A 13,960-nucleotide genomic window follows, 5' to 3' on the forward strand; every position below is an offset into this window, starting at 1 on the left:
GCCTACTGCCTCTAAACATTTCATTAAATCCAATTATACAGCAAACACTCCCAAAATAAACTTAGATTGTACTGCAGTTTCACTTAACAGTCCCCATTGAGTTTGATATTTGTTATGGGATTTTCATAGATGGTCTTTATTATGTTGAGGTATGTTCTCTCTAAAATTGTTTTGTTGAGAGTTTTTATCATGAATGGATGTTGTACTTTGTCAGATGATTTTTTATGTCTATTGAGATGGGCATATGGTTTTTATCCTTTTATTGATGGCTACAAGAAATCTTGATATGACACTATTTAACAGACTTTATAATATTAAAATTATTGTCATTATTCACAAACTGTTGTCAGTTGTGTTGTCAGAATTCATACATTCCCTCGCTGACAAATCCTTGAACATCTTCTGTTGCCTAGTGAATATATACTAATACTAACTCAATGCCATAAAAATGTGGACAGAAGATACATTTTTGCTTAAAAATTATTTATTGTATTCTAAAATGTGTGGAACATCTATTAACATGAATAGTAGAAGATGATTTAAGATCTCATTGGAAGTAATTCAGTGCTTCTTATTTATTTATTTATTTATTTATTTATTTATTTATTTTTTAGCCGACTAGCCTCTATCATTATTAATAATCATCTAATATTTTTATAACACTTTGCAATTTAATAAAGCTTTTTTTGGCCATCCAGATTCTCCCTTAATTAATAATCATCTCTAATATTGTTGTTAACACTATACAATTTACATAAAGCTTTTTTAAAAAATATAATTTAATGTCAAGTTAGCTAACCTACAATGTATACAGTGTGCTCTTGGTTTCAGGAGTAGATTCCCTGTATCACTTACATACAATACCCAGTGCTTATCCCAACGAGTGCCCTCCTCAATACCCATCACTCATTTTTCCCTCTCTCTTCCCCCCCCACCCCCATCAACTGTCAGTTTGTTCTGTATTTAGGAGTCTCTCTGATGGTTTGCCTCCCTCTCTCAAACTATTTTGCAAGTTTCTCAGATTCCACTTATGAGTGAAAACATGTATCGATCTTTCTCTGCCTGATTATTTCACCTAGCATAATACCTTCCAGTTCCATCCACGTTGCAAATGGCAAGACTTCATTCTTTCTCATTGCCAAGGAATTCTCCATTGTATATATAAACCACATCTTTTTTATCCATTCATCAGTGATGGACATTTGGGCTCTTTCCATAATTTGGCTATTGTTGATAACGCTGCTATAAACACTGGGGTACATGTGCCCCTGTGAATCAGTACTTCTGTATCCTTTGGATAAATTCCTAGTAGTGCTATTGCTGGGTCATAGGGTAATTCCATTTTTAACTTTTGGGGGAACCTCCACACTGTTTTCCAGAGCGGCTGCACCAGTTTGCATTCCCACCAACAGTGCAAGAGGGTTTCTATTTTTTTGCATCCTCACCAACATTTGTTGTTCCTGAGTAGTTAATTTTACCTCACTGACCAGTGTGAGGTGGTATCTCAGTGTGGTTTTGATTTGTGTTTTCCTGATGAAGAGTGATGTTAAGCATCTTTTCATGTCTTAGGCCATCTGGATGTCTTCTTTGGAAAAGTGTCTATTCATGTCTTCTGCCCATTTCTTCACTGGATTATTTGTTTTTTGGGTATTGAATATGGTAAGTTCTTTATAGATTTTTGGATACTAACCCTTTGTCTGATGTGTCATTTGCAAATATCTTCTCCCATTCCGTTGGTTGCCTTTTAGTTTTAGTCAGTGCTTCATATTTTAAAATTAGAATTGAGCATTTCTTTCCCCTCTGTGGTGTGAAGGGGCTGAATAGGGCACTTTAAAAACATTATTTTTTAGTCATAACTTTTCCTCAATAATTTAACCATAGTGATAGAAAACTGATTTTCAAGTATCAGATATTTTTAAAACTAGAAAAAAATTAGATAATTATGATTGAACTAACAATAAAGAATATCTTGAGTTTTCAAATGACTGGGAATTTTGCTTTTGAAATGGCTTCTTTTGTGTAATGACGGATTGTATCATTGAATGGGCCTACACAAAATCAGCCACTATCATTAGTTTTCTTGTTATATAGAATTGTATATGAGAGTTATTTATCTGTTGTCTTTCTCTTTTAAGTCTGTAGTAATTTCAGAGAGAAAAAGCAAAGATTTGCTAATCCAAGCAATTATTGGCTTCCAAAAATTTGACATTCCTTTTTATAAATTTTATTTGGAAGGATAGACTTGATCTCATTCTGTGTTATTATAAATAATCTCTGTAACGGTATTAAACTTTCTTGTTTATAACTATATTGCATTAGGCAATAAGGATGCTAAATCCCAGGAGTGAGGCTATTGGGCTCTGGCAGTCTTTCTTTTCTCATATGTCATATTACCAAGTAGTACCTCCTTCCTCCTCAAAGGAGAATATATTATGATGAGCTTGATTTATTCATGTATGTATGCAATCATTTCCTTGAACATTTTTTCAAGTTAGAGAATTTGAATTTGGAGAAGCAGAAAGGGATGTAATATCTTGGTATGGGGGATAAGGTAGTGTTTTTCTGTGTAGAGATATGGGGGTTTTGTCTAAATTCAAACCATCCAGTTTCCCGCAAAGTGTGCAATACATAATCACAGTCATTAAAGGTGATGGTCAACTTCAGACTGTCTACTTATGAATTTTACAGGGATGTGAAATACAGGTGCCCCTTTTATTTCCTTTGTCAGGCTAGAAAGTGGTATGGTGTCATTAGAGATTTTTAATGCCATATCACAGCAGTGAAGTAACATAGCCAATAGCTGTATCTCATGAAAGATTTAAACCTAAAATATACAGTGACATTTTAATAGCGTTTTAGGAAAACAAGTTAGCCCATCTGTGAATGATTCACTCTTCCTTTCGTGTCCACAGGAATTGGGATTCACAGATTCATTCACTGAAGTTTCTGTGCAAGTACTGAACATGTAAATGTGGTTTACATCATTTTTTTCTCCTATTTATCTAGCTAGACATCTAGTAATAGTTGCTTTGCGAATGATTCATCTCCAATTTTTATAATATAGTTGTATTAAAATTGACTTGTTAATATTGTTGCATAATTACATTCTCACTTGAGAGCTGACCCAGAAAAGTTGCAGTTTAATATGGAAAATCAAAATAATGCAAAATTTCAAAAGGCAAAAAAGCAAAAAGCAAAAACAGAAAGCAAAAACAAACAAACAAAAAACAAAACAAACCTGCATCATCTGGATTATGCCCCCAGAGGAGTTCAAGGCTCCAGAATGGTAAAGATTCCAATTACTTATTGTAAATAAGCAAGTTGTAAATTTGTTCAGTTTCTGTACCACTGCCTTGCATGTTGGTGCCCTTTTTTAGAATACTGAATGCAGGACTGAGCAAAACGAATGAAGTTTAAAAGGTATCCAGCGGAGGCAGAACCTCTTGGTGACACTTATTAAAATTCTTTATTTTTAGAAACTGAAATATGTTCTCCATGCTGAACAGAGAAATAGCCATTAGGAGTTACTATAGTTAGATTTTGTTTATGGTTCTCTTATAAAGTTCCTGAAGTCATTTATAAGTAAAATGCAATCCCATCTAGAGAGTAGGTATTCTATATAAATGTCAAAAATTTGAGGCAATTTTCTTTAGAGAAGTCAAGGATTAATTTCTACTGAGACCTAATGAACACTGAACACAAAACAAAAGCAGTTTATATTTAATAAAATACTGCCTAATGTAATTATCTCATGTGATCATCCAAATAACCAAGGGAGAAGTAGTGATGCTCTGGTGATGGCAGCTAATATTTATGGCTACTCTGTGCCAACCATGGATCTTCTCATTGAATCTTCATAACACCTTGGGGACTTGGTACTGTTAATCTCCACTTCATAGATGAAAAAACTGAGGCTTACAGAGAATCATGAGTTTACCAACTCTGGTGAGTGATAAGAACCAGTATTTTAACCTTGGCAGTCTAACTGGAGCTTTTTGGCATATACTTGCTTTTAGCATCTTCTAAATAAATAATTGTTACTGATTGGCAAGCTAAGCACTTACATGTAGAGTCTCATAAATAAGTTCTTCTGCTGTAATGGAATTGTGCTCAAATAAATACACTGCTAGACATATTTCTTGGTTGGCACATTTCTGGGTTTCTTGGTCAGATGGGACATTACAGCCTCTCACCAGGTGACCCCATCCACATTGGTGGAGGTGACTGCTATGCCTGTATTGAGTTCCCACAGGTAATGGATGATTGCTGTGGCCACTAAACAGCTCTGCCTTGATGTCCTATGGGTACCTTATATTATTGCATCTTCAAACCAAACTCACGCTCTTTTCTCTTTCTGTCTCCTGTTTCTTTATGTGCATGTGTATGCATGCTCTCGCACACAGTACCTCTTCTTCCTCTTGTATTTGTTATTTTAGTTGGTGGCCAACATATTCTGCTCAGCTTCTAAGCGGAGTTAGCCTTATGCTCTCTCTTTGAACACAACTCCACACACATTCCAAATCACTCATTATGCTCTTTCATTTTACTTTCTAAACTTCATTCAGAGCAAGTGTTTTTTAATATTTTTATGAATTATCTTTCAATTTCGGGTTCTTGTCTTTTAGCCAGAGTATTTTGATAACTCTCCTAGCTGAGTTTCTCTGCCTTGAATTTTGTTTTCCTACAGTTTCCCCCCCCGTGCTACAAAGAAAGTGGTCTGCTCAACATCTTTCCACTTCCCCTCTTCAGACCTATAGGGCTTTCCCATGGGTTACAGTGGTAGCTAAAAATCCTGTTATCACATCAGAGTCATCTTGGAGCTAAAAAAGAAAATGCTAAGCCTTACCTGCCCCGCCCCGCGCCCCCCCCTCCCGCCAACAGTCTGAAAATTCCCTTGAGTATATGGCCCATATCTCCTTGGATATCTAATGGAGATCACAAAGTTAACATGTCTAAAATGGAATGTTAAAACCTGTGCCAACTTTGGTCCTCCCTATGTTAATTGATGGCAGTTCCACCCTTCAACTTCCCAGGACCACCTTATGAATAAAAACGGGTACTTGGGTGGCTCAGTCTATCATCTGACTCTTGATTTCAGCTCAGGTCATGATCTCAAGGCTCGTGAGTTGGAGCCCTTCATCAGGCTCCTTGTTGACAGCACAGAATGTGCTTGGGATTCTCTCTCTCTCCCTCCCTCCCCTCGCTCTCTCTCAAAAGGGAAAAAAAATATATATATATATCCCTCTCCCCAAACTAAGATTCTTGATCTCTCTTTCTTCTATTTTTTCCATAGCAATTACCACTTCTATCATACTATATATATATATGTATTTTTTCATTTATTATGTTTGTTTATCTTTAGCTTCCTTGGGGTAGAAGCATTTTCTACCATATTTCTACTATATTTGTTGTATCAGCAAAAATAAACAAACCAAAAATGCCTAACAGTAGCAAAATTATAGTAGTAAAGGATATAAAGGACTTGGGTACTGGAGTGCCATTGTTCATGTCCAGGTCTATGCCTCAGTTTTCATCTGTAAAATGGGTATACTACTGTCAACTTTATAAGGTTATTGAGGATTAGAGGAGACAGTTTCTAGTGAGCACTTATCTCAGTGGCTAGCATAAACTAAGTGCTTAATTAGTGTTACATGCTGCAAGGTATTTGTGTACCATTGGAGGTGTTTTAGCTGTTCTGAATAATTTCTCATTTACATTTCCTCCAAATTAGATGATGTGTTACCTCTGCAATGCTTGAGAAATAAATGTCCTACATGATAATGACCAGGAAGATTTCCTTTCCTTTTTTTTTTTTTTTTTTTAATTTATTTTTGAGAGACAGAGAAACAGAGCACAAGCAGGGGAGGAGCAGAGAGACACAAAATCCAAAGCAGTCTCCAGTCTCCAAGCTGTCAGCACAGAGCCTGTTGCAGTTCTGGAACCCCGGGAACTGAGAGATCAAGCCCTAAGCTGAAGTCAGATGCTCAACTGACTGAGCCATGCTGCACCCCCTCTTTTTCTTTTTTTAAAAATTTTTAATGTTTTTTTAAATTTAATTTTAAGAGACAGAGAGAGACCGTGTGAGCAGGGGAGGGTCAGAAAGAGGAAGATACAGAATCCGAAGCAGGCTTCAGGCTCTGAGCTAGCTGTCAGCACAGAGCCTGACACAGGGCTCGAACCCATGAACTGTGAGATCATGACCTGAGCCAAAGCTGGGCGCTTAACTGACTGAGCCACCCAGGTGCCCCTTCTTCTTTTTTTTTTTTTTTTTTTTTAAAGCATAGACTTCAGGATTTTAAGTGTATCTTGCTTATGCTGTACTTAGAACTCTTTTTGACTGACATTCATTCTAGCCACTAAAGCTCAGCTTTCCTGAGTTCATTGGTTCCAGGCCTCTGCTGTCTGTATCTTCACCCTGAAGAAGGGTGCCAGGGTCATATTGCTCCTTCTGGCCCTTTCATTCTGCTTGTTCCTAGATTCGTTTCTTGCCACTCTTTGGGATTCTTCTGACTGGCCTTTACCCAGCTTATATAGTAGAATCTTGAACTAAGTGGCTGTTTGTTTTTGTTGTCTGTAAATAATTCCCTGGGTATAGTTTATAAATGCAGGGGGGATAATGCTTTTACATCCTAGCCTAGTTTATTTTTTTATCCTAGTTATATTCAATAAAAGTTTAAAGAATTTTTAAAAATTTAAATTCAAAGTAAATATGAAATCAGGCAACGTAACTGGCACTCTGCTGAAGTTAATGTCTCTAGAACATTTCAGGCTTAGTCATAATGAGTTAGAAAGTTAGTGCCACATGTCATTGATAATATAGCATAGAAGACAGTGGGGGGAGTGGACACAGGTAGTTGCTCAATTCTTGGGTCCTTCTAACAGATGGCTCTTGAATAACTTCAGCTATTCTTGTGATGTGGATACAAAATGAAATTCAAGATTGTATTGGTGAGAGATGGAACCTTTAGAAACAGAGCTAGAATAAAGGTAATTTATCAGTTGCTCTGAGACTGCAGCAGGGGTGAGTTGGAGTATGATTCTTAAAAAAGTTGTTTCACCTGAACTCTTGTAGAGTCAGTAAGAATTTGCAGAATTTGGGGCACCCCATAATTTTAGGGTAGGTGTTGTACCCAAGATTTCTTTATCGCCCCCAGAAACCAGAGACCGCCAGGGAGGCCGAAGCACGTATGCAAAAGCAAAGGGCTTTATTACAAATTTAGGCCCAGCCAGCCTAAACTCGGGCTCACAGACTTACTGGATCCAAGTGGAGTGAGCCCGGAACAAAGGTGGGGTAGGACTTTTATGAGTTTGGGAAGGGGGAGTTACAGGAAATTGTGACATAGGTACAGTGACCCAATCATAATGGTACAACAGTATTGGCAGCAGCTCTAACCATACACACTGTTCAGAGCGTTCGTTACTTTTGGCGGGACCCAATTACAACATTTAGGGTATCTTTGAAATTAACCAATTACAGAGTGAGTTCCGGGTCTTGTTTGGTGACTATCTGGTTAACTTTAACATTAGGTAACAGGGTCTTATCTAAAGTTCCCATCTGCAGGACTCACTCTTAGGAATGTGGGGAGAGGTAGCTGGCCTTTCCTGATTGGATACCGCGGTGGTCTGCTTTTGCCCTGGGGTTCCAGAGCTACTGACCTTAGGCCTTCTAGTTTAGAGGGGAAACAAAGCCTGTCATGGCGTCTGCTAGGTTCAGACTCGTGTTCTTACACAGCAGACTAGATGGACAATGTCTTGTTTATTTCAGGAAACAAAATGGAGTGTCATTCCTGCTGAGAGGGATCATCCAGTTTGCTTTATCAAGTGTGAACAAGGCTGGACTGCCATTGTTGTTTATGCTCTTGATATACAGTGGCCCCTGTGTTCTGGTTTCTGTTTTTATTGGGATTGTAAAACCATTACAAACACCCCAATAGCAAGCACTCTGCCAAGAAGGTGAGGTCATAGTAATATGACCTCATAGGGAGCTAGTTCCTTAGAAGCCCTAGTGGACCAGCAGACATTGGAATTGTGGAGCAAAGAGTGCTGGGAAGGGGCTTATAAGATTAAGTATGGCCCAGGCATGCTAAGCCTGGGATGGGTTCTTTTTGGTCTCTGTCTTATTGCTGGTGAGTATGTATTGCCATTTTATTGCTAGGCCTTCTGACTTAGAAGAAGCAGTCTCTGTTTTTGTTCAAATCATCTCATAGATTGTGAAATGGGGCAGAACGAAACCACCTAGGAATGGAGGTATTTGTGTTTACTTTATTTCTCATTTCTTTTTTACTGAAGGTTTTTTTCAAGAAGATCCAGAGAAGTCTGATTTGTACAGATTTGAAAATTACTTCCTTTTGTGAATGTGGGGGGAGGTGAGGTAAAATAGACTGGGATGGGCAAGAAAGCAGAAAGAGGAACCAAACATGAGGAATGAAAAATAAGAAATAGGGATGACTTTGACCACTACATTTTTAAAAATATATGCTCATTGGGATACGTCTCTTGTATCTGAACAAAATCTTTGTAGTATGTACATGTAGTATAATTATACTCATTACATGGAATAATTAAATATATGCCATGAATTTGTCATGGAAAATGAACAATAAGTACTAGTTTAATTGAAAAGAAATTTTGAAAGAAAAAGTAAGAGAATCCATGAGAACAACTCCAAGGATTTTCTTTTATAATTATAAAAAAATTACTTGATTGAAACTAAAATAGTTCTTGGAATAAATATTTAACAAATCTACCACTTATGTGGGAAAACACAAAATATAAGTTGCCCTTTAAAAGATTTTTCTAATCATGGGTTTACTTATACTTTTGTTGTATATAATAATTAAACATTCAGTTTTCTGATAGGATAAATTTCACAAACGTGGGTGGTAACTCTGTAGAGGAAAGTGTAGAATGAAAAAATGTTTAAATGTACTTGCATGAAGATTTCATCATAATGAAGCAGTTTATTTTAATTGGTATCTATTTCTGTTGGAAAATTGTTTAAGGTGGCTAATTGTTCAAAGAAGCATTATCAAACATCTTAGTTTGCCTAGGGCGTTTCCAGTTTATGTTTGTTGTCCTGGCATTGACTGTGGTTTAACCTTTTAATTTGACTTTAAAAAAATGAAGTCAGCCTGGGCTTGATAAGCCTCCACTTGGTACCTGTAGCTTCTTTGCCGTCTCCTTTGGAATGTGTGAAGTTGACATGTGCATTGAACAGAACCTTTGATGAGGTTTTGGAGTGATGGTGGGGTTCATAGGGTTCAGAGCTGATGGCTCTGAAAGAATTCTTGAAGTCTTTGGTGCAAAAAAGGTGATTTTACTAAAGTAAGGGGACAGGACCCCTGAGCTGGAAGAGCTGCAGGGGGATCATGAAGAGAGACTGGTTATATACTTGGGAGTTGGGGGAGGTAAAGTCAAGTGGAAGTTTCCGAGAGAGTTTCATATTAAAGAAGTCTCATGTGATACTGGAGGCCTAGCTATTGTCAAGCTAAGGTTGTTATTCCCTCAGCAAAGCATTAACTTTAAGACAGTGGGAGTTCCTGGAGAATTGTTTTACTCTGCCTACTTCAAGTTGTTATCAATGGGCTGCAGGTTATAAGGAAATTTAATTTTTATCTGCCATTTCCTTCTGCCTTTGTTTCCCACATCACTGTGAAGAGATGATGTTGGAGCTCCAGGAAACTGAGTGAGTCTATAGGTTTCTGGAGATTAGGCTATTGATAAGACTGCCTCTTTTTGTAATTTACTAAGGTATTTATAAATTGATGGAGACCCATGGCTGGCATGACTGGATCTCTATCAGTTAACCATTTGTTTTTCCCCTTTCCTTTGTTCTTGGGCAGCCAGGAGTACCTAAGGAATATTACATATACCCCACCTGGGAGTAGGGGGTATTTGGGTCTGACAGTTTGCCTTAGGTTCCCTCATCATTTTCACATAATTAAGTCTAAAAGACAAAGTGGGATAACATCTCTCTCTTCCCTTCTTTTATCCCTGAATTTCATGGACAATATGGGGAAGACTTGCTGATAAGGGAGAGGAGTTGGAAGAGGCATTGACCTCTCTCAGTTCAGTGGTTGGGGTAGTCTGGGACTGCAAAGCCCCTAGGATCTACTTGGTGTACAGTAGCTGGTGCTGCCTTTGAATGATAGTGAACCTTCCAAGCTGCCACTTACCTAGTTGGTAGTAGGAAATGGGAAATTGTAAGTTAGGTAGAATAAGTGACAAAAATAGAGATTGAGCAGTTCTGCTTAAAAATCTATTCATCTTTGCTATAATGATTTTTGTCATTTATTATATGCTGTAAGTTTACAACTAAAGTTTTTATTGGCAATGCCTCTTTTAATCTTTGTAACAATTAGGATTACATATTTAATGATTTTATTATTCCTTTTCCTTCTTCATAGTGTTCTGGTTTAGACAATAAATGATTACTCTACTTAAAATTCAGGCCAAGTTGAAGAACAATGGGATAGAGCAAAGACACAAAATTAGGCCTGTGAGACTGTTCAGCCTAGCTTAGCTAGAATGGCTTTTAAGTTTTAAAAGGTTGAAAAAAAACACAACAGCAAAGAAGCATATATGACAGAGACTTTATGAGACCTTGTCTGAAATATTTACTGTCTGGTTCATTATAGAAAAATTCTGATTTTTGTCTGGTTTAGAGTCTGTGGTAAGTACACTGGAAGGCTACTTAAGCATAGTAGTTTATCATGAACATATCTTTGCCTATTTTCCAAGTTAAAAGTGAAGATTTAGAAGTTACTATATTCTCGTTGGTTTAGTGTTGTAAATGTGTTATGTAGCATTCTATAGTCAGGTTCTAATTTGTGACCCCTTTCTAGAGCAGTGGTTCTTACAGTGTGATTGGTGAGGCTTACTGCAACCCTTTCAAGAGGTTTGTGAGGTCAGTTATTTTATAGTAACAGTATAGCATTATTTTCCTTTTTCACTGTATTGATATTTATACTGATGGTACAAAAGCAATGGTGGGGGCTTTAGCACAGATTAAGGTGTAGTAGTGAGTCACACGCAGAGAACTGGAACACTAACTTTCCAGGAAGCAGCTTTATTCGTGCCAGCACAAACTCAATGGGCTAAGACCGAAAAGGCTGAGTCCCTAGTGCAGTTGGGGGTTGCCTTTTGTGCAATTTTTGCTCCTTTGTCTCCAATGTATGGTAACATACAGTCTGAAAGCGCATTCTATGTTACAGTCATGAGGAATGTTGCCCGCATGCACATAGCCAGGTTGCCTTCCCTTATCTTGAGATTTTCACCGCATTCCTTAGGGAGGGGCTCTAAACACAAAGGTAGTGGTACCAAACTTTCCAAGTTGTTAATTATATTCTTTATTATCATGTACTCATAGAAACAAAAACCAATCTCACCTAAAAATTCCTTGATAAAGCAGTACATAATAATTACATTTTAATTTTTTTGTACATACCTTTTTTGTTTGTTTCAAGTTTTTATTTAAGTTCTAGTTAACATATAGTGTAGTAATGGTTTCAGGAGTAGAATTTAGTGTCTCATCACTTATATATAACACCCAATGCTCATCCCAACAAGTGCCCTCCTTAATCCCCATCACCTAAGTCCATCCCCCTATCTGCCTCCCTTACAGCAACCCTCAGTTTGTTCTCTGTAGTTAAGAGTTTGTTTTTTGGTTTGCCTCCCTCCTTTTTTTCTTTTATGTTTATCTGTTTTGTTTCTTAAATTCCACATATGAGTGAAATCATATGGTATTTGTCTTTCTCAGACTGACTTATTTCACTTTAGCATAATACACTCCCTCTACACTATTGCATATGACAAAGTTTTGTTCTTTTTGATGGCTGAGTAATATTCCACAGTGTATACATACTACATATTCTTTATCCATTCACCAATCTATGGACAGTTGGGATTTTTCCATAATTTGGCTGTTGATAATGCTTCTATAAATACTGGGTGCATGTGCCCTTTCAAATCAGTATTTTTGTATCCTTTGGGTAAATATCTAGTAGTGCAATTGATAGGTTGTAGTATAGTTCTGTTTTATCTAGAGTGGCTGCACCAGTTTGCATTCCTACCGACAGTGCAAGACAATTGCCCTTCCCCCACATCTTTGTCAACATCTTTTGTTTCCTGTGTTGTTAATTTTAGCCATTCCTTTTTAATTTCACGTGTGATGAAATGGAAAATATGCATAAAGCACTTCCTCTTCTGATGGTTTTCTTTAGGACAATCTTACGTGTAAGTTAAGTTGTGAGTTATAAACTTTTTTGAAATGCCATTTTTCCTTAAAAGTGTAACTGGCAAACTATGGTTATTGGCAGACATTTTCTCAAAAATTAGAGTGAGTCGGTTAATACTTTAAGTAAATAACTGTCTGTATTTGTTGCCAACAATACAATTTGAGCTTTCAGTCAAAAATTAGAGTTTTGGAATATTTCTGTCTGCCACCAAAAGTTTGATAGCTTTTCAATACTTAAAGACTTTTCCGAAGATAATCATGGCATTTAATAAATGTAACTTTTAAAAATATTATATAATGAAATGTGTCAATAGATATTTTGCAAATGACTAATGTATGATGCAGAATTATGCCTGGGTAAAAGATCCATTTAAAGTGTAAAACGGGCACCTGGCTGGCTTAGTCACTGCAGCATGTGACTCTTGATCTTAGGTTCTTAAGTTTGAGCTCCATACTGAGTGTAGAGATTACTGAAAGATAAAATTTTAAGAAAAAGTAAAGTGTAGGACAAATTTTAATGTGAGTACAAAAGGTTCATTTATACTTTATTGCAACTAACCGTAAGAAATTACCACTTGTCTTATTTTGGGTCCTATAAAAAAAGAATATCTATAAATATCTGAAAAAGTTTAAAATCCTTCTTATTTTTCTAACTAATTATCTGTGTGAAGCTAGATTTTCTTTCTTTCCTTTTTTTTTTTGAAGTTTATTTATTTATTATGAGAGAGTGGAGGGGGGCGCGGAGAGAAAATCTTAAGCCGGCTCTACACTGCCAGGACAGAGCCTGATGCAGGGCTTAATCTCATGAACCAGGACATCTTGACCTAAGTCAGAACTGAGAGTTGGATGCTTAACCAACTGATCCACCCATGTATCCCTGGGTTTTCTTAATATATTTCAACTAAAACAACATACTGTTTTTAAAATGAATATAGAAGTGGCAGTGAGAATCCAGCTGTCTTCTAGTAAACCAACCACTAAATAAATATGTAAAAAATGTAAATAATTATTGCCTTTGTCATTAGTTTTATGATATTATTTTAGAAAACATAATTATTTTTAATAAAATATTTATATCCTTAAATGGGTTTATTATTTTTAAGAGAATTAATATATGAGAATTTTCTTTTTAACTTACTTATACAGTGAATATCAGTAGATATAACCCACAGAAATGCGAAGGTCACTGGAGTCTTCTATATTTTTAAACATGTAAAGGTCCTGAGACCAAAAGTTTTAAGAAACTGCTCATAGGGGGCTTAAGCAATCACTGCTTGAGGACATTGAAATATATTGCTGTAAATAGTTTTATGAATAACTAAGCATAAAACTATCTCATTTTAAAGTTTTTCATTTATTGCTACGCTATGATAATTTCATCAGCTATTTCTTTGTCACATAAAATATTTTTAATTTTTTTCTTCTTTATCAATTCTCACAGCAATGCTGGGGCAAAAACAGCACTACTAGAGACTCATTCTGAAATGGGGAGCACTGAAATTCTGGAAAAGGAGGCCTCAGAAAGTCTCAGTAATGGTACCAGTAGCAACGTAGAAGCAGCCAAAAGATTGGCCAAACGCCTTTATCAACTAGACAGATTCAAAAGATCGGATGTCGCAAAGCACCTAGGCAAGAAGTACGTTCTGTACCAGGCTGGTGTCTGAGTATGTCCCTTGTGTGTGTGTGTGTGTGTGTGTGTGTGTGTGTGTTAATAGGTTCAACTTT

At 36.7% G+C, this 13,960-nt stretch overlaps 1 protein-coding gene across 3 annotated transcripts in view; it reads left to right on the top strand.

Moving 5' to 3' along the window:
* PSD3 (pleckstrin and Sec7 domain containing 3) overlaps positions 1 to 13,960 on the top strand; it is a 442,746-nt gene that overhangs the window by 49,330 nt on the left and 379,456 nt on the right. For 2 of the 3 annotated variants that reach the window (XM_029936893.1, XM_029936887.1), the window contains exon 2: positions 13,677 to 13,871. In XM_029936893.1, the coding sequence (XP_029792753.1) occupies positions 13,720 to 13,871 (152 nt within the window). In that variant the 5' untranslated portion in view covers positions 13,677 to 13,719. Of the gene's footprint in view, positions 1 to 8,049; positions 8,127 to 13,676; positions 13,872 to 13,960 lie in introns of those variants that run through there. The other variant, XM_029936888.1, reaches the window with a different exon arrangement.

Source organism: Suricata suricatta, chromosome 1, assembly GCF_006229205.1.
Source record: "Suricata suricatta isolate VVHF042 chromosome 1, meerkat_22Aug2017_6uvM2_HiC, whole genome shotgun sequence".
In the NCBI taxonomy this organism is placed as follows: Eukaryota; Metazoa; Chordata; class Mammalia; order Carnivora; family Herpestidae; genus Suricata; species Suricata suricatta.